At 51.7% G+C, this 24,029-nt stretch overlaps 1 protein-coding gene across 1 annotated transcript in view; it reads right to left on the minus strand.

The window, feature by feature from the left end:
- Positions 1-24,029, minus strand: part of PRMT8 (protein arginine methyltransferase 8) — a 53,344-nt gene that overhangs the window by 6,944 nt on the left and 22,371 nt on the right. The window contains exons 4-8 of the mRNA XM_029597318.1: positions 22,023-22,086; positions 20,201-20,343; positions 19,357-19,444; positions 13,672-13,787; positions 2,964-3,114 (exon numbers count right to left, since the gene is read on the minus strand). Of these exons, the coding sequence (XP_029453178.1) occupies positions 2,964-3,114; positions 13,672-13,787; positions 19,357-19,444; positions 20,201-20,343; positions 22,023-22,086 (562 nt within the window). The remainder of the gene's footprint in view (positions 1-2,963; positions 3,115-13,671; positions 13,788-19,356; positions 19,445-20,200; positions 20,344-22,022; positions 22,087-24,029) is intronic.

The following is a 24,029-nucleotide window of genomic DNA, read 5'->3' on the forward strand; positions in this document are numbered from 1 at the left end:
CCAGGTAGCTGCCTTGGGACTAACTTGGCAGCGGGTGGCAGAAAGAAGCGGGGAGCGGGCGTTCGCAGCTCGTCCTGCACGCATCGGCATTGCTGTGGTGCCCGAGCAGGGAACAGAAAAAGTGCCTGAGAAGAACGTGGAAGGTGATGCGCACGAATGGGTCGGCTGCTTCTTCTTCTTCGCCTGTTCTGTTCCCTGAGCGGGTGCAGGCAGGAGGAGCTGTGCATGCTTGCTCCCTGCATGGACCTGAACAAACACTTCTTGCTGGGCTTGATGGACTCTCGGTCTGACCCAGTGTGGCACTTTCTCGTCTTCATTGCCCTAGCCCTGCCTGAATTCGGTCAGACATGGCCCGGGGGGCCTGCCCCATTCTGACACCTCTGGGTCGGCCGGTTTCCTTTGCCAGAGAAGTGAACTTGCAGTTTCCTCCTATACTGGGTTCCTTTTTCAGTTTCTTCACCATTTTTAGAGAGTGCCCGCCACCATCCAGGGCCAAGCCCTTCAAGCTGGAATCCTTATGTGCTGTGATAAGAAAAATCCCAAACTGATCTTGTACCTCATTTTTCAAGAGCGCACGGATCCCTTGTGCAGATAATCCTGAGATGTGAATCTGTGCCTCAGATGTTGCTCTGAACCCTGTAGTTCAAAATATCAATCTCCAACGTTTCTCGTATCTCACCTGGGTACAAGTGAGTGAAATACAAAATACCTTGCAAAATGGAAATGTCTGGCCAAACTCGCCGCAGTTTTCATCGTTTTCTCTGAAACTGCCAACGTGTCCGTAAGTGGGTGGCACTGCCGAAACAGTCGTGACTGTCAAAAGTGTGAACATTTTGCACCAGGAGAAAAAGAAAAGTGCAGGAAATGAAGTCTTCATCTTATAACTTACTGTTTAATTTCATGGTTTTGCATTAATAATCTTAGACTGTTGCACACTGCTTTGCAGTCGCTTTTGAGAGCAGTGATATAGAAATGAGAAAACAAATACATTGAGCTTGCACTATTTGTAGTGAAAATTCACCCCCAGAATTTTCCACGCCGCTCGCGTCCCCCATCTCTCCAAGACCGTGTGCTCATGAGCGTTAGTCTTAGTGCAAACATTTTATTCCAGGTGTTAACTGTCTTCCCAGGATCTCTCGCATTCACACTCACGGGGACACTTCTCATATCAAGCACAAGCAGTGTCTGATTCTTCTGATATTTTAGTGCTGCTGATATCGCTCCTCACAGCTGCCTCCTTCCTACTTTAAAAAGCAACGCGCTGGTGTCTACCTTTGGGCGGGAAATTCTTCCGACCTCAATTTGGGAAAATTCACCCCTTCCTCCTGTCCAGAATATTTTCTTGGGAAGTTTCCCCGGTCAAATCTGAGACAGATTACTCCAGAGTTTTCCTACAGGGGACGCATCCTTAGAATTGAAGGTAAATTTGCAGAGCCTCCGTGGCAGCTGACGCACTCCATCAGTCCTTCAGGGGGCTGCCTGCACAGATCGTTGCAGGGTTCTCTATCGTACGCTGTCGCGCTGCTTTCCCCAAACGTGCTCGTGATCGACCCTTCCTGCAAAGATCCCCAACCTGAGATTCAGGAACCAGCCCTCTCTCTCTCTCTCTCTCTCTGGGGCCCTCGAGGTGCATCTTTCATAGCATAAAAGGGGGCCGTTTTGTGACATCGCGCAGAAACTGTGCCGGCAAATCTGGGCCTGAGTTACACAACCGTCAGAGCGGATTTGCGTGCAGCAGTCCATTTTGAAAATTTTCCCCTGCAAAGCACCGCGCACACAATGACACCTGCTAGCTCTTGTGTATAGATTTGCTGAGAGGATTTATGGGCATATATGCGCGTATAAGTCTGAACCCCACCCAGATCCTAACCCTCTCCTCTACGTGCATAAAAATGCGAGCACGCGGTCGGGTGGATGCAGTACCGGCACGTGAGAAACGGGCCCTGGTGATGGAGCTCTTGCTTCCCTAACGCGCGCACCTCCGCCTCTCCCGGGCACGCGATGCAGGAGGCCTGCGAGCTGCAGCGTTAAAAAGGAGGCGCGGGGGGGAAATTGTGCGTCCCTAGGGTCTCCTCAGCACTGGGCATCAGGAGACGTGGCCGTCACTGCGGGTTAGGAAAACGGACGCTCAATGCGCGTCTCCATTTTCTCCCCGCTACCGGCACAATATACAAGGCCTGGACCGCGTATATTGTGGGTGTCTGTTGGGCTCGCAGAATTTGTCTTTTTCCACGATTTTATATTATTTTGCACGACGCCGCTTTCTGTGGTTCCTCCTACTCTGTATCGCTGCGATCCTAATAGGAGGACCCACAGGAAGCAGGATTTGGGGCTTTTGGGTTGAGCCCTCGAGCGCAGCGCGCCTTAACACCAGCTCCCGGGCTGTCGTTGAATTTGCCGCATTACAATCGGCGCATTGGCCCTGCGGGTCTTTTTTGAATCACGGGGTAATAGCCGATAGCCTCGTCTACGTGGAATTCACATGCCACGAATGCTATTAGATACGCACTGGTGCTAATCCCGTTTTTGCATTGAGTGTAAGTCTAGTGCGTCCAAAACGCGCTTCCTACCGCGTGTTTAGTGGCGCGCTGACCTGAGCGCCGGGTATTGCGCGGGCCTGAGCACGCGTGAGCTGAATTTTGGGCGGGCACCTGTCGCGAAATTCCCTAAAGGGGCCATTTTTCTGGGGAAAGGTCAGCACTTTAGCTGCGGGCGTCCTTTATAAAACGACTCTCCCTGTTGTGGCCGTCTCGCAGATCGGAACGAAGCGAGCGCACGAGTCTGAGAGCACAGAGACGCCCGGGTCTGTCCTTGCGCCTCGCCGCTGCAGGGCGTCGCAGCGTCTCGAGCACGGCTGCGGTAAATGCTTGGCCTTACGCCGGACCGCGCGTCAGGCTCTGCCGCCTGCCTGCGGGGGGAGGAGGTGGCTCTCACAAACAGAAACCGGACGGAGCGCCGCTCACCGGTGGAAAATCCCGTTTTCTTGTGGCACTTGGTGAACTCGATATTGAAATAGGTGACCAAGGCGTGAATGTAATCGTTCCGCTGAACTTGGAGGCAAAACGCGGACGTGAACAGCAGCTCCTCCGTCTTCACGGTATAGATGTCCACTTCCTATGGGAAAAAATAAAATAAAATAAGACGACAGAATCACTCCCCGAGGCCTTGCTGCCCCGGCGGCGATCTGTGATTTCTCGCAACGCGCGCGCGCTCTCTCTGCAGAGCGGCCGCGTGCCGCCTAACGAGGCTATCTCGCCGATTACATGACATGCCTCACGTGACAGCTAAGCACCAGAGATTACATGACATGCCTCACGTGACAGCTAAGCACCAGAGATGACACAAACGTATGAAGAATGTAAAACAGAAGAATAAATTCACTTTTCAAAATGGACGGCTCTGCTCCACAGCACAAACACCAGGAGGGGGGAGGGGAGGGGAGGGGGTCACCGTGCTCGGCTCCAGGGAGGAAGATTGGCAGTGATATATTTTTTTTTTTTTTGGAAATTCGCCGTTATTCCCCCCGTGAGCCCGCGGAATTGTTTCCAAATGGAGCGTCTGTTTTTTTTCTAATGGCCGTGGTCACGTTTTAATGTCTTAATTGCTTATCTGGGGGTCTCTCTCTGGCAGCCTTCACTTCTTTCAAATTAGCCTGCATGTTTTATGATTTTTCATTAAGAAAGCGGCTCGGCGGCGCGCTCAATGCCCCATCAGAGACCTCCTCATGTTCTCGCTCGTAATGTCCCCGAGCCCGGCTTTCCGCGCTGCTTGCGGAGTTAGGTTAAGCGCCAGCGAGAGGCCGGGCCCGGCGAGCATTAGCAGGAGGGGGGTCAGCGGATGGGGAGGAAGGGCCCTTCAGATGCCAGACCCTCCCCCCCCCCCCCCCCCCCCCGTATAACAGCTCTCCCCCCCGTCCCTTATAGTTAGGAGCTGCTTCACCTGTTTGTGCTTTTCCAGCCCAGTCAGAGGGAAGGGGCTCGCCCAGCCTGGGATTCCTGACCAGGGGGCGGGAGGGGGATCCTGCCAGGCTATGCCAGAGCCGCTTGGGATACTGCTCCGGGTTGCTTTTTTGGGGGGGGATTTTGAGGTTTTTCGTGGTTGGAGCCTCACTGGACCCCTGGGCCTCTCTTGGACTCGGGGACCCCCTGTATCTGGGACACCCAGGGGTAGGGAAGAGCCGCCCCGGCAGTGGTGGCGACCCGGGGTTACGTTTGGTTACGGGAAGAGACGGAAGATGTTGTGGGTGCCCCCTTCCTCCCTGCAGCGGGGCAGGGTAAGAAAACCCTGCGTCCTGGGATCCCTCCTGCCCGCCGGGACCCCCATCTCACCCTAACCCGGGAGTGGGCTGGGATCCCCCGCCTACTTAAGGATTCCTGCACAGATACTAAGAGAAAAGAGACTGAGCTGCTGGAAACCTATTTATTGTGCCACCTGCAACTTATCTTATTCAGCGCACTTAGGTCTGGACACTGACCCAGTGCGTCCAGTTATTTGGACACACAGCACTCAGAAAGAGTCGCGACCCCTCATCCCTGGGATAACAGAGAGGACGCTGGCCACCCCTGCACTGGGACCCGAAAGGAGCCACACCCTGGGGAAGGGGCATCAGAGAAGAGCTGGTCAGGGTTCCTGCCCCAAAGAGCTTACAAATGATTTTTACGGCCCCCCACCCACGCGGGACAGGCACACCGGGGTGGGATTACGAGAGCAAGCAGGCTAAAGCCTCCTAAATCTGTGCCCTTTCTGACCCCGGGCTGTGCGGTTTTAGCCCCTCCAACATCAGCCTCACAGCTCTCCTGGGCGTGTGGCGGCCCTCAGGAGGCAGGGGATGCACGGCTCCCTCATGCACTGTCCCTGTGGATTTCCCGGGGCGCGCGCTGCTGTTACATTTTACATAAAAATCCCCGGAGGTCCTGCGTTACCGCCGGCGAGGATTTCTGACGCGCACCGCAAACTGCCGAAGCCTCCTGAGTCGGGGGTTACCGGACGTCACCCTCCGTTCCCTCCCAGCTCTGCGCGCGCTCAGGCCGTGAAGCCCGCGCGCGCCTGCAGAAAAACAGCGCGCGCGAAGAATCTGCATATTATTTGCATCATGCTGGTTTCCCAGCGCACGGGCTGGGACGCGGCTGATGGAAAGTTTACACAGAAAAACGTTTTTTTTTTTTTGCGCGTGCGGACGTTCAAACGTTAGGGGGAACGTGGATGCCGTCGTCCCGCGTGACGCCCGGGTCCTGCTCCGTGGCACGCACGGACCCAGCAAGGGGGCTCGACCTCCCCCAGAGTCCCTGGGCGAGGCCGGCGCCCGACGCGGAAGAAATCTCTTACTGACCAGAGATGCGAAACCTGGGCAGAGGTTCCCACCCGAGACGAGATTTCGTGTATTCCCTCTCCAAAAATATATCTAACGATTTATAACCTTGGCCAGGAAAGATTTGGGCCATAAGCAGACAAGAAATAAATTATTCTGAATACGGGTCTCATAAGATAAATGTACAGTTCTGAAACACGGGGGAGACCAAAACTTTAAAAAAAAACCAAACAAAGCATGTCGCCTGCACTGTGGCTGAATGTTAACTCCATGAAGTTAGCATGGGGCACATTTAAGACTAATCGGAGAAAGTTCTTTTTCACTCAACGCACAATTAAACTCTGGAATTTGTTGCCAGAGGATGTGGTTAGTGCAGTTAGTGTAGCTGGGTTTAAAAAAGGTTTGGATAAGTTCTTGGAGGAGAAGTCCATTACCTGCTATTAATCAAGTTTACTTAGGGAATAGCCACTGCTATTAATTGCATCAGTAGCATGGGATCTTCTTAGTGTTTTTGGGTACTTGCCAGGTTCTTATGGCCTGGATTGGCCACTGTTGGAAACAGGATGCTGGGCTTGATGGACCCTTGGTCTGACCCAGTATGGCAGGTTCTTATGTTCTTAGGTTGTGCAGGGCCCTGAGAAGGGACGGGTTTGACTCCTTCTCCTCCTCGGGCGGAGCGAGGCTGAAGGGGCCGTGGCGCCAGCGTTCACGGTCCCTGGGCGGGAGAGGGAGCCTAGGTCATTGGGACAGATTGAGGGCCCGAAATCAGGGCTCTGTAAGGACCCCTGCTGCGTGGGTTTTGGCAATAACCGGGTAGGCAAGTCAGGGGGTAAAAACCCCCTGAGGTGGCTGTGAATGGAGGCTCAGCAAGCCGTGTCCCAGCCTAGGCCCGATTGCAGATTATTTCCTATTAAAATTCCCATGCAAGTGCTTCAGTAAATCAGACGGAGATAAGTTTGTGTTTCACTCACAACTAGGACTTTGCCAGGCCTTAATGCCCTGAAGTCCCCTTGATTTTATGTTTCGTGTCTCTGCCGCGTTGGTGGAGTAGATGATAGCAGCCATGTGTTGTGGGGCTGACGCACCCTGAGGGTCCCCACTGCCGGCAGGCGGAGGCCCAAACGGGGCTGCACCTTTACCGGCCCTCATTCCCCTTTGGGTCGTGCCTTCGGGTGCTGGGGCCTCTGCGGACGGCGAGGTTTCTTCGACGTAGCAGGTTTGGCGCAGACTGAGATCAGACGGATCCTGAGACGGGCCAGGATCAGCGGCAGGCGGCATTCAGAGATGTCCAAGAGTCAGGAGGTGGTCGGAGGCAGGTCCAGGCAGCGGTCAAATAAAGGGTGTCCATCCACAGGGCACGAGGAACGGGTAGGAAGGCAAGGAGCAGGAAGGCGGGCAGATGAAGAGACAAAGATAAACTGTTGTTGTTTCCAGAGGATGTGGTTAGTGCAGTTAGTGTAGCTGGGTTTAAAAAAGGTTTGGATAAGTTCTTGGAGGAGAAGTCCATTAATGGCTATTAATCAAGTTTACTTAGGGAATAGCCACTGCTATTAATTGCATCAGTAGCATGGGATCTTCTTGGTGTTTGGGTAATTGTCAGGTTCTTGTGGCCTGGTTTTGGCCTCTGTTGGAAACAGGATGCTGGGCTTGAAGGACCCTTGGTCTGACCCAGCATGGCATTGTCTTATGTTCTTATGAGACCGACCACAGGAACTGGAGACAGAGTCAAGCGCCACTGAAACGGAGGAACAAGAAGAAGACCAGGAACTGAGGATGAGGGTAAGGCACGGCTGAGGCAGCTCACACTACAGGAATGTAGGGAGACCTGTTCCCAGGCAAATTCAGACTGCAGTGTTGCCCTTTTATAGGGCCTTGACCCGATGTCACCACCAGGGGCTGTGGGGAATTTCCCGCCCTGGTCCCTTTAAAAAGGAACAAGAGACGCCTGCGCTTAAGGAGCGGCGTGGTGCTGCGGGCTGGCGGCGTGCAGCTGCGCGTGCGGACAGCATCCGCGTGAGCATGGCGGGTCGGTGGCATCCTGCCGTGTAGGAGGCGACGTCGACGCCTCCCGGATCCAGCAGGGCCTGGCCAAAAGGTGAGAGCGAGGGTTAGCCTGCAGACTGCCCAACGTAACCCTATGTTTCTTGTTCCCAAAGTTTTATGGCTTCCTGACGTCAAGGTCCCGTGATAGTTTAATGTGAAAATGAATAAAGAGATAATGGGGAAGGCCAGGTTGGACCGAGAAGAGCCCGGCACTGTGCCATGTGCAGCTGAAGTTTGAACCTTTTGCACGTTCTGACCGAGCCGATCCGTTCGGGTTTTCCTTCCATGGACAGCGGCTGGTGAGCTTTCTTATTTTCAAATCCATTTCATCTCGGCTCAGAATTTTACTGTACGGACCTGGTTCTCTGCTTTCAGTTGGCTGCTCCACCTTATTGTGGAGTTTCCTAAGTCCGGTTTCTTTCTCCCAGAACTAGCAGCCGGGCCCCAAGAAAATCCCAGCAGGGTTTCAGCATTCCAGCGGGAGTAGAAGTACATTTACTGCCATCTGGGTCCTTCCCCTCTCTGACAGCTGATGCCGTCATCTGCGCGTTAAAAACCTGGATTGCAGCAAATACTTTTTACTTTGAAACTCTGTTACCGGACCTTAATGGCACTTCCTATAGATAGTATTAACAGAAACAGTTACCAGATTTCTATATGTGCCTTTCTGTAAACCGTTGTGATGGTATAGAAAAGATGTTAAATAAATAAATAAATAAAACATGGGTTCCGATTTTTGTAACTCCCTGGCGCAAATACATTGGGAGTTTTACAAAGTGCGCAGACTGTAAAATGTGTGTTCAGCACAGGCCAAACGCGCAGTTTAGCTCAGGAAAGGTGGTGTGGGGTGTGTGTGTGTGAGAGTGTGTGTGTGAGTGTGAGGTGTGTGTGTGTGTGAGGTGTGTGTGAGTGTGTGTGTGTGAGGGGTGTGTGAGAGTGTGTGTGTGAGAGTGTGTGTGTGTGTGTGTGGGGGGGGGGGGGGGTTATCGCTGAAACAGACCGGGTGGAGAGAATTCCTATCCAGCTCCGTGGCGACGGCCGGCCTTAAACATCCTGATTTCTTTTCTGGTGGTTTCAAGGTTGTTTTTGGGTTTTTTTTAAAGGATTCCAGTACCAGTTCAGGTGCCAGCCTTAGGAAAACCCAGGGTCGGGCCGGTGCCGCTCTCTGCGTCGGGGGGCGCTGCTTCCTGCCTCGTTCGCTTGGGTTTCCCCAGATTTACGCTCACGGATGCGGGGGTAAAGCTGTGCAGTGGGGCTGGGAGGGAACTCCCCGTTCACCCACATCACAAGGTTAACATCTTTTGGGGCGTCTGAGCCCGCCGCCTCCTGCCGCAAAGTCCGGTTTAGGAATTGCAGGGAAGGGTCAGCCTGCCGGACGTGAGATCCACGGCGGGAAGGGAAGCACAATGATGAAATGCACCTGCAAAGCGGCGCTGTCCTGGAGGACTCTCCCCCCCGAGAGCCTCGCTTGGTGAAGCACAGCCGGCCAGGGCCCTCGTTCTGACAGACTGGCAGGACCCCCACTTATGCTAAGTGAATGTGTAAGGGGCAGAAATGCCATAAGGCTTACGACAGATTACCTCGGAGAGATCCTGGGATTACAATACCAGGAATTTAAAATTACAAGGACTGCAGCCCACCCGCAGATCTCCTGGTGTCACCGGGCCCTGAGGAACGCAGCGCGTACGGCAGGAGGCACCCCTGATCCGGCTCCTCCAGTGCCACCAAATGCATATCCCCAAAAAAAACGTTTCCAAGATGCCAGCACGCCTGTGAGCAGAGACTCGAGGTGAATTTGCCTGCTCCGATCGCCCGGAAAAGCAGAGCCGTCGGCCGCTGAGGGTGGGGATTACTGGGCATTTGAACGGAATGAGCACAAGTGCTTGGATATTGTAACCTGCGGGGGCCTCAGCGCGCAATTAACTTCATTTGCTGCGGTTATTATCAGGTTATGGAAAGTCACATTGCTCAGAGGGAGCTTTAATTCACTGCACATGGCACACTTATTGTGCATCAAAACAGGCCAATATAATTTGGAAAACTATAGTGCAATATCCAGATAAAGTGGAAAATCACTGCTGTCCAAACCTTGCTGGCCAGACACCCTAGGGCGAAAGTCCTTCCTTTCCTTTCAGATTTAGTGCTCCCTCCAGTTCCCCTGCTCCAGGGATTTCCATGGCTCACTCAGTCAGTTTCTGGCGTCTCCGCTGGGACTCTGATCCAAGAAGTCAATTAGTCCTAATGGAGCCCTCTGGCAGCTGGGCCTGAACGACTGGCAGAGCTCGGACGACTCTTTCATCATCAAACGGTGCAGAACCGAGGCAGCGCAAACCGTGAGCTCTCTAAAGCAGAGAAACAACCTCCTCCCCCAGTCCCGCACCCGAAAACCTCACCTAGGCCAGAGCACTACAAGGCGCCGGGCTACAGCCTATACAGTGGCTCCAGCACAGCACTCCCTCCTAGCAGTGGCAGTGGCTCCAGCACAGCGCTCCCTCCTAGCAGTGGCAGTGGCTCCAGCACAGCGCTCCCCCCCTAGCAGTGGCAGTGGCTCCAGCACAGCGCTCCCCCCCTAGCAGTGGCAGTGGCTCCAGCACAGCGCTCCCCCCTAGCAGTGGCAGTGGCTCCAGCACAGCGCTCCCTCCTAGCAGTGGAGGTGGCTCCAGCACAGCGCTCCCTCCTAGCAGTGGAGGTGGCTCCAGCGCTCCCTCCTAGCAGTGGCAGTGGCTCCAGCACATCGCTCCCTCCTAGCAGTGGCTCCAGCACAGCGCTCCCTCCTAGCAGTGGCAGTGGCTCCAGCACAGCGCTCCCTCCTAGCAGTGGCTCCAGCACAGAGCTCCCTCCTAGCAGTGGCAGTGGCTCCAGTGCTCCCCCCTAGCAGTGGCAGTGGCTCCAGCACAGCGCTCCCTCCTAGCAGTGGAGGTGGCTCCAGCACAGCGCTCCCTCCTAGCAGTGGAGGTGGCTCCAGCGCTCCCTCCTAGCAGTGGCAGTGGCTCCAGCACAGCGCTCCCTCCTAGCAGTGGCAGTGGCTCCAGCACAGCGCTCCCTCCTAGCAGTGGCAGTGGCTCCAGCGCTCCCTCCTAGCAGTGGCAGTGGCTCCAGCACAGCGCTCCCTCCTAGCAGTGGCTCCAGCACAGCGCCTCCCCCCCCCCCAAGCAGTGGCAGTGGCTCCAGCGCTCCCTCCTAGCAGTGGCAGTGGCTCCAGCACAGCGCTCCCTCCTAGCAGTGGCTCCAGCACAGAGCTCCCTCCTAGCAGTGGCAGTGGCTCCAGCGCTCCCTCCTAGCAGTGGCAGTGGCTCCAGCACAGCGCTCCCTCCTAGCAGTGGCTCCAGCACAGAGCTCCCTCCTAGCAGTGGCAGTGGCTCCAGCGCTCCCTCCTAGCAGTGGCAGTGGCTCCAGCACACTGCTCCCTGTTCTAGCAGTATTGGATCTGGTACAGTGCCCTTCTATGCCTTGAGCTGGCATGAGTTTGATGCCCCTGAAAGTTTGGTGCCCTAGGCAACCACCTCGTTTGCCTAATGGAAGCAGCAGCCCTGAGCTCAGTAAGATAATCCTTTGTAACTCGCTTAGGATGCTTTGAAAATTGCCTTCCTGGTGTGTCAGGGGTTGGAGCTGAGTAAATCATGAATGAGACGATAGGACAATGAAGAGCAAGGAGTGATTTTAACGACTCGCATTCCCATCCTTAATGAGACCTCGCACTATTAACAGCTCAGCACTTAAATGCTAACGCAAGAGGCAGGCAATGCTTGGTGCATGCGGCTGGTGTATGAATCCAAGGCCCGGGTGTCATGCGGCACTTGCAAATCATTTGGCAGACTTTCATGCGATCTGCAGGCACTTCCAATTAGATCTTGCGATAATGCATTCATAAAGCCCCCTCATCTCTCTCTGTGACATTAAGCTGCTTACGTTGCAGAAATATGCCAGGGAGCAGAGTTACAGTAAACAAAAACCTAAGGTAAGGCGCAGCGTTTCCTGTTTCTACTTTAATTAACTCTGGCACAAGAGTCTAAAAATGAATTGTGATCAGCAAGCCCATCAACGTGGGCCGGCTACGTGAGGGAGGAGGGATTCAGTGGTGCCGCTGCTGGGGGAGGGGCAGGCAGCCAGCGGAAGTGAGTGGCGCCCACATGGTGAAGGTGGCCCTGTCAGGACCGGACCGAGCTGGTGCACCAGGTCCATCCTTGCATTCACAGAAGGACCAGTTACTGAGCGTTCCCTCTTTGATACTCAAAACTTAGACATTTGCCTGGCGCCAACTGTTTGAAATCCACTCCCTAAAGAGTTGTGACCTCCACTGTAGGTGACTTTTAACAACCTATTTATTTAAGGAAGCTTTTAACGGGGTCTTTTATTTGTATACTTTGTCTAGAAGAGAGGTTATTTTGTATGATTCTCTGTCTACATTGACATTTGAGTGGTATTATTGTACTTTGCTTATAATACAAGTGCAATCACTCAGGGGCCCAGATGGGCGATCAATAAACCTAAGCAAATAAATAAATGACTTCTATACAGTATGCAAGGGCTTATAATGACAGAGTCCCCAAACGTTGTCGTCAGAGACTATAGGGGGCTTCCTTCCCCTCCCCAAACTACTGTGATGGGAGAGGAACTTGATCAGGGCCCAAACGATCGTGGTTCTACCATTACACTGGTCCCAAGACCTCACTCTGCCACTGACTCTGTAGGATTTCCTGTGCCCTTGACATCCAACTATAAAAAGGTGCATGCACTAATCTGGTTTTCTTAATCACAAATAAAAGTAAGGGGGAAACGCTATAAGGTCAGTATTCAGGAGCATTTACCCAGAGAAGGCCACCTCTGAATATTCCCAGCTAAGTTACCCAGGTAACGTTACCCAGAGAAGGCCACCTCTGAATATTCCCAGCTAAGTTACCCAGGTAACGTTACCCAGAGAAGGCCACCTCTGAATATTCCTAGCTAAGTTACCCAGGTAACATTACCCAGAGAAGGCCACCTCTGAATATTCCTAGCTAAGTTACCCAGGTAACATTATCCAGAGAAGGCCACCTCTGAATATTCCTAGCTAAGTTACCCAGGTAACATTACCCAGAGAAGGCCACCTCTGAATATCCCCAGCTAAGTTACCCAGGTAACATTACCCAGAGAAGGCCACCTCTGAATATTCCTAGCTAAGTTACCCAGGTAACATTATCCAGAGAAGGCCACCTCTGAATATTCCTAGCTAAGTTACCCAGGTAACATTACCCAGAGAAGGCCACCTCTGAATATTCCTAGCTAAGTTACCCAGGTAACATTATCCAGAGAAGGCCACCTCTGAATATTCCTAGCTAAGTTACCCAGGTAACGTTACCCAGAGAAGGCCACCTCTGAATATTCCCAGCTAAGCTACCCAGGTAACGTTACCCAGAGAAGGCCACCTCTGAATATTCCCAGCTAAGTTACCCAGGTAACGTTACCCAGAGAAGGCCACCTCTGAATATTCCCAGCTAAGTTACCCAGGTAACATTACCCAGAGAAGGCCACCTCTGAATATTCCCAGCTAAGTTACCCAGGTAACGTTACCCAGAGAAGGCCACCTCTGAATATACCCAGCTAAGTTACCCAGGTAACATTATCCAGAGAAGGCCACCTCTGAATATACCCAGCTAAGTTACCCAGGTAACATTACCCAGAGGAGGCCACCTCTGAATATCCCCAGCTAAGCTACCCAGGTAACGTTACCCAGAGAAGGCCATCTCTGAATATCCCCAGCTAAGCTACCCAGGTAAAGTTACCCAGGTAACTTTAGGAGAGCATTTTTTCTGACTAGACTTAGCTAAGTTTATCTGGCTACTCTTGAATATCGGCACTAGCCAGAAGACGTTTAGCTATGTTACCGGACCTCACCCCAACCCCTCACCTGGTAACATCTTGGGTTAGAATTTCCAACCCCTTTTTGATATGAAGGGAAAAAAGTGTAACTTAAGTTTCCCCAGCATTGATAAATGAAGGGGCTATTACTCAGCAAAGATGTCCTGCCGTTTTGCATTCTTTCACCTGCGTCTTCCAGCCCGCTACTTTGTTGGTGACCTAATCTGCACACGGATCATGGTGACACCACGGGGGGGGTCCTACTGAGGCAAATGAAGCAGGCATGAGATGAGAGGCCCCCAAAGACGCAATATGACCCACACGATGAAAAGCACAGTACTTTGCGGCATTTCTAGGAGCTACAAACTAAACCAGACAGTAACTGCAGGGGTGGAACACTGCATCACAACACGGTCTTGTAGTGCGTCATCAAGCAAATGCAAAGTTCAACATTAGGGTAGGCACGTATGGAATTACCAGACCTTTATTAAACAGGCATTGGTCACCACTTGCTTTGGGTCTACAATGTCCACCAGCGGCTCCTTCATGGCAACATCCCTAATACAGGTCATGTCAAAGCCGTACACATTCTCCCACCCTGTCAATGCAAACGCAGGGTTAACACCTGGTTAAAATGTACTCAAGCAAAATGCATTCCTGAGAGGTCTTACAGCGCTAGGAGGACATGGCTTAACCCACTTCATTTACCCTGAAATATGAGGCTGCCTGGCAAAACACAAGCAAGCAGTTAAAATGCCAGATATTAGCTAAGGGGGGAGGGGAGGGAGAGCCGTCATAATCCCAGCTCTAGGAAGCCTCCAGCAATCAGATTTATAACACGCTGTCATCCACCTTGATTAGCCTGGTGTTATACAGGCAGAATATGAGCCTGAAATTATATTAAATGAAATTACTGGAGGGAGCATCCTATGTCGGCAGGGACCTGCTTAAGTAGTTTGTATAAATCTGCATTCAAAGCGTAAAGTATTTTGTTAATATTAACAGGATCATCTGATTCTTATCACCGAGTCTTTACAATTCTCTGAATATCGTTCCCTAAACTTGCTTTTTATCTCGCTGTCCCTGGCCCTTCCTGCAGAGTCCAGACCCCGCGCTCTTTGTGCCAGTCTGCGCGCACTCTGCATCAATCACGTGCCGGACGGGGCCACGAGAAGTCTCAGGCCAGGCAGAATGGGGGAAGGCGACTGAGCGTGACTCGGGATTTTCAGGACAGGTTGATCCAGTCCTGGTTTTACCCCACTGCATGCAGGGACTTGTAGTCTTTCTCTTCTCAGGACACGCAGTAAAGAAGTCAGAACTGCAAGTCCCAGCATACAGTGGGATAAAATCAGGGCCGGATCAGCCTGTCCTGAAAATCTGGAGCCAGCTGGCAACCCTCCTGACTGACCAACTGAGGAATGATGCCCGGGGCCCCTTGTGCCAGCAGAAGAATAGCCCTCAGGAAGTGCCTGGCCGGACTCAACATGGCGGCCTTGCTGAGAGTAGAGTTCAATCTCTGGGAAAACAGCTCATTTTCCTAAGGTTCTGATCATTAGGTGGATGTTTGGAAGATGATTTCAGTCCTATTTCCCAGCAGCAATCTCTTCTAGGCAAGCAAGGCCATCTCCAAAATATTCCGGGACAGCTGTAATTCCTAGTGAAATGCTAGGAAAGACTACAGAATCAGAAGATTAACATGCAAGTCATTAGCACTATAGGCAAGCATGTCAATTGCATTTACTATCCAGTCTCCATGGTAACACAGTACCCCTGGATTATGGGGTGTTCCATAGAAAAATGCATTTATGAAACTCAGATAAATCCCTCTGGAAGGGAGCACTAGAAACCCCCCTTTTAAAGAGGAGGAGCAGGAGCGGTTCTGTGCTCCTTTGCAGTCATTTTGGCATTAATGAGATATATGTTAGCGGCAGAGTTTCTACTGTCGCCGTAGTAAAAACAAAAGAATGCCTCCGATTTCTGTTGGCCCTGAGTTTGACAATGCTGATGTTAGCAGCGGTCATAATTAAGCACCGTCACACGGAGGCACTGAGGCTACGTCGCCTTTCCTCCCTCCTGCCGGGCCCATTATTCCTCGTACTCTCGAGGCGTGGCCTGCGGTCTTGAATTTCCTCGGGGTTTCTAGTGGGGAGCTACTACCCATTGCACCGATTTATGGGAATACACGTGCTTCGGGGTACACTTTTTCAGCAGAATTTAAATTGTGGAGAAATCTGGGCTTTTGTGCGATTATGCAACTTTGGGATGAAGATGGTTTTCAATCCTTTGAGGATTTATGTGAGGAATATGAGTTACCGGATTCCTGCGGGAGAGGCCTTGGCTGCTCGCTCGAACGTCTCTTTCACCGTTGGGGGTCCCCGTCTAAATTAGAGAGGTGCTTGGGTGATCCAGATGCCTTTGTTAAGGGGATAACAGCCCCTTTACTGGGGTATCCTCCTTCGAAGGTTTGGTGAAGAAACCTCTCAGAAATTGTTAGTGCAATCTGGACTCAGATTTGGTTAAGCTGCGCACCGCAGCTCTTTCTGTATTAAATGGGTGGAGCTCGTGATCCGGCTGTTGCACAGAACGTACCGGGCGCCCCCTTTTTTTATGGGAAGTTCTACGGGGATGCGTCAGCAGCGTTGGGTTGGCGTGGCTGTGGTGAACTGGGATCATACATGCACATGTGGCGGCAATGTCAAAGTGAGCGTCATTTCTGGAGTCAAATTAGCAAGGAAGTGCTGATATACCGGGCTTCCCTATTGGGATTAATTCTACATCGGTTCAATGATTCCCCGGAAGTATCGACCCTTAGTGTGTCAGCTTCTGTTGGCTGCCAAATTTACTAAGGAAATCTAGTCCTGGGCTACAGCAGGTTAGGGAAACAGCAGACACTGAACGTCTGCGTTTTGCTTCCCAAAATGAAAACGTCAAGTATCAAATTATCATGCTTATTGCCAGACAAGTTAATGTTCTGTTTAAGAGGAGAGTCATTATTTGCTGTTGCCTGTAATGCTTATCGATGGTTTATTGAATCATTATGTTTATTCTGTCTTGTATTCCTGTATATTGGAAAATCTGTTAAATAAAAAGTTAAAAAAAAACCCAGAGGCACTAATAAATAATCCATTAGTTTTAACTACAGTGGCTGCCATGTCAATTTCCTTGATGCACACTAGAGTCAAAATGCTGGACCCATCAGGATCTACAGATAAGTAACTTCAGGACATATAATTTTATAATGCCCCAGATAGAGATCAAGTCTGCGTGTACAGTCTTGTGCACACGGTCTATACTGAGGATGTTCAAAGCAAACTTCTGTGCATTAATTCAATGTGAAATCCTTACCTAATGGGCTAGGTGTGCAAGGAACTGACCACACACAAAGGTCCACCTGCTCTGCACGACCACTCACTCGCACACTTTCAAAAATACGAAAGCATGCATGTAAGCCGTATCCCCACTCCAGCACCTACTCCTAATCCCAGGGTGCCTAAAACTTTATGCACAAAATACTTTGATGCACTGGCCCCTGGTTGGTTTTCAAAGTGCAGCGTACATGCATAAACCAAGTCAGTTTGAAAATATTTTAAGTGCCTATAATTTGTTAATGAGACATATAAGAGGAATATGGGGTACCCAAGAGCCTGACATAATATGATGATTCATTATTTTGTATATATTTTGATTTCTTGGTGGAGCAATAAACCTATTTTAGTAGGCTGGGATTGATGGGTTTGGGTGGACAGACTATCACTGATAATTAAGCAATGCAGCACTGCAAAGCCTTCTGAAGGGTGATCTGGCACAGAGCTTCAGGCCCCAGTCGTGCATTTAGGGAGACATGAAATATAGCCCTACTGTGATAACTCAACTAGGAATGTCAAAAGCAGAAAGCTGGATAGTCATTGGAATCACTTTTACAGCTTTAGATGTGTGAAAGCAATCACATTCTGTCTGGGATTCTGAAGTCATTCGAATCTGTGCTTGGGACACCCTGGGGGCTAAATATTCAGCGTGAGCTGGATACACATATCGGGATATTCAGCAGCACTGTTGGATGTATCTGGATAAGTTAGAGTTAGCCGGATATGTGGTATCCAGCTAACTTTAGACCTGTAGAGTTAGCCGTCTAACTCCGCTCCTCCCCAGAACGCCTGCCTCCTGCCCCAGGAACGCCCCTGACTTACCCTGCTAAATTCTAGCCGGTTGATTTATCATCTGCCTAGAATTTAGCCGGATAAGCCTTTTAAATATGTGGTTAAGTCACTTAGATGGATAACTTTCCCGTTATCCGTCTAAATGGCTTCTGAATACGGACCTCATCCTCTACCCAGAACCGTAAAACAAACAGGATTCTCCATGGCCACCATCACTTTAGTTTTGGAGAATGTCTTGGCAACGTATGCGTATTATATCTCTTAGGGATGTGCATTTGTTTGAAATAAGTAAGAAACCTGGACCGAAAAAAGCCCTGAAAATGTTCCGGATTTTTATCCTGGGAAAGAGTGCGCCATATCTTCCAAAATTTAAGAAAAAAATAATAATTAAAAAGCCCACGCCAACAAAACAAATTTCAGCTTGAACCAAGCTGAAAGTCTGTGGCCTTCACACCCCTCCCAGCTCATGTGGGGACCTCCTGAGCCTGCCTGGTCACGACCCTGAGACGTCTCCCCCATGGTGAACTGAACGTGTGGTGACATGCTCCCGGTGCAGAGCCCAAACCAGCATGTTCAAGAAAGCCAAGAAGCTCTTTGCTGAGCAATGACGAGCTTATCAAGCCATCATTTAGGGACGCGGGTTGTCAGGACTTCTAAAGTCCCTTTCTCTGGCAAACGCTGGCTAATTACAGGGGGGGAGAGTGGTCCTGAAAGCTCACATTGTCCTGACACAGTTATTTTGCTGGTTTCTTTCAATTGAGTTTTATGTCTTTACTGTTATCTGCACATTGTGAGGGTAATTTTCACCAGTGCGTGCGGGTAACTTAGCGCATCCACTGCGCAAGTCGCTGCCCCTAAAGTTACGCCTGTATTTTCTAACGGTGCAGTTTGTAAAATAGCGCAACAGTGTGCACGTGTGTTTCGGTTCTCATGCACGGTTTTAAACACAGGGGTTTCCCAGAGTTTGCGCACATATTTTATGAAAGCACACGCGTATATTTTTCACGTTAAAAAAACTGTGACGTGTGCTGCTGATAACCCTCGGTTTATGCCCGGAGGCAGGGGTGTTAGAAAGCTGGCTGACGCGTGCCTGAAATTCACGCGTGAGAATCCCCGAGCGCGTGCTTCCAAGCGCCAGTTCATCAGCGTCTCCCCTAGCTGAGCCAGACCTTCACCAGTTCACCTCCACCCTCCGCTGCGGGCGAACGAGAAGTCGGACCTCATTTCCGTGATGTAACTAAGCCGCGTGCATGCTTGCACACCTGCTAATTGTGCGTGCACGTTTGATGCGCACACACACCCCCTTTATCAAACGCAGAAGTGCGATCCCGCCGCCCTGCAATGCCCTCTCTCTCCACCCGCACGCCTTACCCTGCGGCAGCGGCGAAACACGCGTCTATGCAAATTTTGCACACGCACCGCCCCCCCCCCCAGGTGAGCCTTTGAAAATTACCCCAACAATGTTCCTTTTAGCAGCCCGACCGGGGTGGCTGACGCACTGCCCTGCCCGCCAGGGCGTTAAATGACTGCCCCTGCAGGAGACGTTGGCCAGGGCCTAACGAACAGCACAAATTTGCCTATTTAGCACCGAGGGAAAGGATTAATTAATCAGTGAAAGAACATTGCAAAGGCCACTGCCAATAAGTGGGGGTGGTGGCTGCTTGGCTAAGGAGGAGAGACACAGGGTTTAGCACCGCTGTCACCGGCTCAGCTCCTGCCAGAGACGCAGAATTGCAACTCCCACCCGCACCGCAGGAAGGGAGCCAGGCCTGGGCTAAGCGTCCAGTGCAGGTGGAAGGAGGAGAGGCAGCTTTGGATTTGTAACTCAGGGAAAGGGGGACGGAAAAAGAGAGTCTGCGAGATGTGGGCCACCGGTGCCAGATCCAGGCTACAGAATCGGGCCAGGCCAGGAAAGGAACGTTGCACTGTTACGCTCTCTTCCTTCACTGGGTTCACAGCGCAGCACTAGAGCCGAGGAAGCCTTGACAAGCTGCGCCGCCGGGTACTCACAGTGAATTTTGAAGTCCTTGTACTGTCTGTCTTCGATTGCCACCACGTAGAGGGCAGCTCGGTCGGGAAACATCAGCCCTCCAGGTTTCTGTTGACGAATGGTGGGGAAATGGATCTCGTAATCTATTCACCTGACAAAGACATCACATTTTGAACGGCACACACGGAGGGCAGACAGGCTTTCGCTGCTTCGCTTCTGGCTGTCAACATCCCAGAGACTCCTGCGGCCCGGGGGGCGCCATGGCGAGACGAGAGCGTCCTTCTCAATCGCGCCAGCTGCCACTCACAGTAATGGTTCTGTGCCAGGAGCTCGCCTCCCTCCCTGCTTCATCTCCCCACCTCTCCCGCTCTTTAACTGCACAGGGTGAAAATGAACGGCTGGTGCTCCTCTGAGGCTGCTACCCTTTCCCAGCCCCAGTAGCCACCGTGGTGGGTGGCCCTGGGATCAGATTCACCAATTCGCCTCAGCCTACCTCCTTTCCCGTCCCGTTCCATCCTCCTAGCTCGCCTCTCGCCGCATCCTCCCGGAACCCCCCCGTCCGGGCCCCCATTAAAATCCAAATCTTACGGCAGATTTTCCGGTCACCCATCCTGAAAGCTGTGCTCAGAGTTTCACAGGGCTAGCACAACCTTCGTAACCTGCTGGGATAGGGGCATCTATCTTAGCAAACACCACCACTCTTTAAATGTTGCTTTTATAAAAATAAATACGAGCACTTCTTGGTGCTATGCACACCTTTCCCATCACGATGCATTCATAAGGCGAGAACCATATCTGAGGGGTGAACTTTAAAATTCGGTGGTAGAGCAGAGAGCCGATGGAGCGACGCACAGAGCTACCTACCAGCCACTTGTCTCGAGCGAAGATAACGGTGCTAAGCATGGACTCATAGAAGAGACAGTAACCCATCCATTCACTGATAATTATGTCCACTTTATCCACGGGCAGCTCCACTTCTTCTACTTTACCCTTAAATATTGTAATGACTGAAACAAAGAAAATCCATCTCAGGTCACAGAACGCTAAAGAGCACAGGTGAATGCCATTTCATTTCATATTATGTCTTATTTTCACAACTGGATTCTCTTCTTTGACCAACATGAAAAGTATCTAAAAATGACGTTGTACAAGATCTTTCAGGACCACAACTGGCCCCAGCTGTGGTGAAGGCTTCCCTACACTACTCCCATAGGCTTCGGCCTTGCTCTAGAAGGGCTGCCTTCATGGTATTTTAACCTCCATGGCTTTAGTTTTTGGACCTTGATCTGTCTACTCAACCTGCCAAGAAGGGTACCAATGAGTGATATTGACAAGTGTCCCGTGGGAGCTAGATTAAGACCAACAACTTGTTTCATATTTCAGGTGACGCTAGTATAGTCACTATCAAACTGAGGTGAATTTGAAATCCTCTGTATCCCACTGCCAATCTACTCAACCATCCAGTCTTCCAGTAGAAAGTGGTTCTGAAGGAATATACACTTTGCCCTTTTCTTATATATTAGTGTGCTAGAAGTAGAAAAGCACGAAACTGCTAGAAGATCTGCAAGATTAGATGGCCTCCAAAATAAGAGCCACATTGGAAGGAGGAAAGAAAGAGAATTTGTAAGGAAGGGTTTAAAAGTCAGGAGAATTTGTCTTTTCAAGGAGATGGGGTAATTGTTTTCTTATCACCCCTCTGCCTGATGCTCTTCCTCCCACCAAGGTTTGCTATGATAAGAGGGTAACTTTCCCTGTACGCTGCAGTGCGCCACTGGTCGCAGATACTGCACTGCATATGCTTGCAAAGAGCAAAATCTCTGCAGTGAAGCGGGCATCTTTAACGGATGTGAATCCTTGTGCTGTGGCGTGGCTGACACGGCCTAATAGATGAACCCACTGGGCCCATGCCAAGAGCAGGTGGACTCACTCTTACAGGGACTGGCGCTGGAGCTTACCCCCCCATACCATCCCCACTCCCCCGCAGGTTGAGCCCTGGGATTCCGGAGGCCGGCAGGGCGTAGGTGCGAGTGCACCAAGGACCGGTGGCAGGAAGTCGAGTGGCAGGCCGGGGGCCAGGGCAGGCAGCAAGCAGGCAAGCAAGCGGTGTCGAGGTCCAGGCTGAAGTTGGGACAGACGGAGATGAGGCAGTGTCGGGGGGTCCGAGCTGCGGTCAGGGCAAGCAACAGTCCGGTAGCGCAGTCAGGGTCGAAGGCAAAGGTCAGAACCAGACGTTAGGCAGAGAAGGACAGACAAGGCAATGGATGAGGCACAGGGGGGGGACCGGGACGAGGCAGAAGGAGGCAAGGCCGGGACACAGCGATGCACGGCAGGGAGGCAGGCAGGCACGGCAAGCACAGAGCCGAGGGTAGCAACGCACGACGCAGGAGGAGGAGGAGGAGCTGCTGCCGAGGCGCGGAGAGGAAGTGTGGCCTGGCCTACAATACCCACAGCCACGCTGAGGTCATTAGCCGGTGCCACCAATGTCTTCCCGCTGCCGGTCCTTATATCTTTAGGGCAGCGATACGTGGTCTCCTGGGGTGAGGCAGCCGATCACGGGGCCGCCCCGCCACCGGCCCCATCGTTACAGCACCGGACGCCGTCATTAATAGGACAATCACAGCACAAAACAAAATCCATCAGAAAGAACTGCAGACAGTCACTTCCTCCAAACTTATAGGTGCCTTACTGTTATTCAAGTGGTTTGCCTTGATGATTTTTTCTGAATAGTCCGAAATGCTGGAACATTCAATCTGCAGGAGAGAAGAGAAGAGAGAACAGGGATTGTATGAAATATCGTTTCCTGACATCTGCACGGGGATACGTTTAAGGCAACAGCGTTTTAATCACAGCTTCAGTGCCCTTCTGCCATGCAGAAACGATAGCGTCCCGTGCAGCAATCCGAAAAATATCTGGAGTGCGTCTAGGCCCAGTCCAAGGAAACTGACCCATCGGCCTTGGGGGAAGCCTTGAAACTCTGGCAGCGCAGGCCTTCTGGCTCATAGTAAGGTGAGTCCTGACGTCCAGCAGCATCCGAGCACAATGGGGGAGGGAACTGCCAAAGCACGAGGCTGGGGTACGTCAGCCCCGTACGAGAGCTGGGCTACGTCAGCTTTAGCAAGATTTGATTTTGCAGCTCGAACTTAAGGAGCACGGTTATTATTAAAAGATAACGAGGGTGGCAACTCTTAAAATATAAGAAAAGGTTAAAAAAAAAATTAAATTCCCAGGTGGCTATTTAACAGGGAGGGAGGAACGAGTCAGCTGTGCCATTCTCGTTCACCTTTGTTATGTTACATCTGCCCTGCTGTGCACAAGGCAGAGCTAAGGAAATCAGGGCACAGATAAAGGGAGGGCTTCAGCTGAGCCGGACAGGTAGGAGGCAGGAGGTCAGGGGTCACAGAGCTGCAACAGAGGGAGCTCATGAGAGTCACAGGACATAGAAGGAGGGGGCAGTTACAGGCCTGCCCTGGTGGGAGGTGACAGAGGAGGCCATGGTGGGGTAGTTGGAGGAGGAGGAGGAGGTGTGGGATTTTCGTAGACCTGAAGATGGGAGGAGTTGGAGGAGTGGTGACGTGGGAAAAGCACATTTTAAGATGCAAGGTGACCCGGTACCTGGTGCGGGACATTAACTATTCAGAAATTCTCATCTAACATAATCCTGTCTGCCTCGAAGCTAAAGTGCAATATCGGGGTTTGCCTAGCAAGGGCCCTCAGTCGCTAAGTATTGTTCCCATAGACACAGAGCGGCAGGAAAGCCTCAGCAAGTCACGAGTAAAACAGATCTAATGTTCCCACTGCTGAAAGCCAAGTATCTCAGCGGACGCTCAACTCAAGTCTGCCTCGTGCTAATGGCAAAATTGTGAATTACATTCTCTTCATCCACAGGGAAGGGAGGATAGCGAAGGGGGAGCAGTGCAATAAAGTGATTAGTATTCAGGGGTTTGAATAGTAATAATAATGCTTTGGGGGGAGGACCCGAGACGGCACCTGAGTACTGGCAGCACTGAAACCCTGCTGTTTCTATTTTCCTGTTACATTTTCGGCAGCTTCTGACCCTGGTGTGGAAGAGAAAAAAACAGAGGCCAGGAACTTACCCTGCCACGCCGGCGGCACGGATGACGCCGGCTCAGTCCACGGAGGGGGTCGCCGAGGCCCCTGACTCTTCCTGAGCCCAAGCATTTCACTGGATAATCCCCACCCATGGATCCACCTGCAGGCCGTGCGTCTCTGACGCCATCGGGGCAGCTCCGCCACGGCCTTCGGGGTAACGCTCCCGGGCTAAGAGCAGAGATTTCTGCAGCTTTCCCCCCCCCCCCCCCCCAATGGTGACGGGGAAGGTCAGGGAAGCGGAGCCCGAGCCTGGGATGACCTTCTGACTTTAGCCTTGAAGAGCCATGGAGAGCAATCGCGGCCCGGGAAAAGCACTTGCAGCAGGAAGAGAGTTTGGTATTTGAAAGTAAATGCGCTGCGCTGGAGAGTTTCGAGGCGCGCAGTGAGAAACGAGCGACTGCGCTGGAAAATGGAGAAAACTGGGCAGATTCATGGAGAGCAATCATGGCCCGGGAAAAGCACCTGCAGCAGGAAGAGAGTTTGGTATTTGAAAGTAAATGCGCCGCGCTGGAGAGTTTCGAGGTGCGCGGTGAGAAACGAGTGACTGCGTTGGGAAATGGAGAAAACTGGGCAGATTCATGGA

This window comes from Rhinatrema bivittatum, chromosome 4 (genome assembly GCF_901001135.1).
Source record: "Rhinatrema bivittatum chromosome 4, aRhiBiv1.1, whole genome shotgun sequence".
NCBI lineage: Eukaryota > Metazoa > Chordata > Amphibia > Gymnophiona > Rhinatrematidae > Rhinatrema > Rhinatrema bivittatum.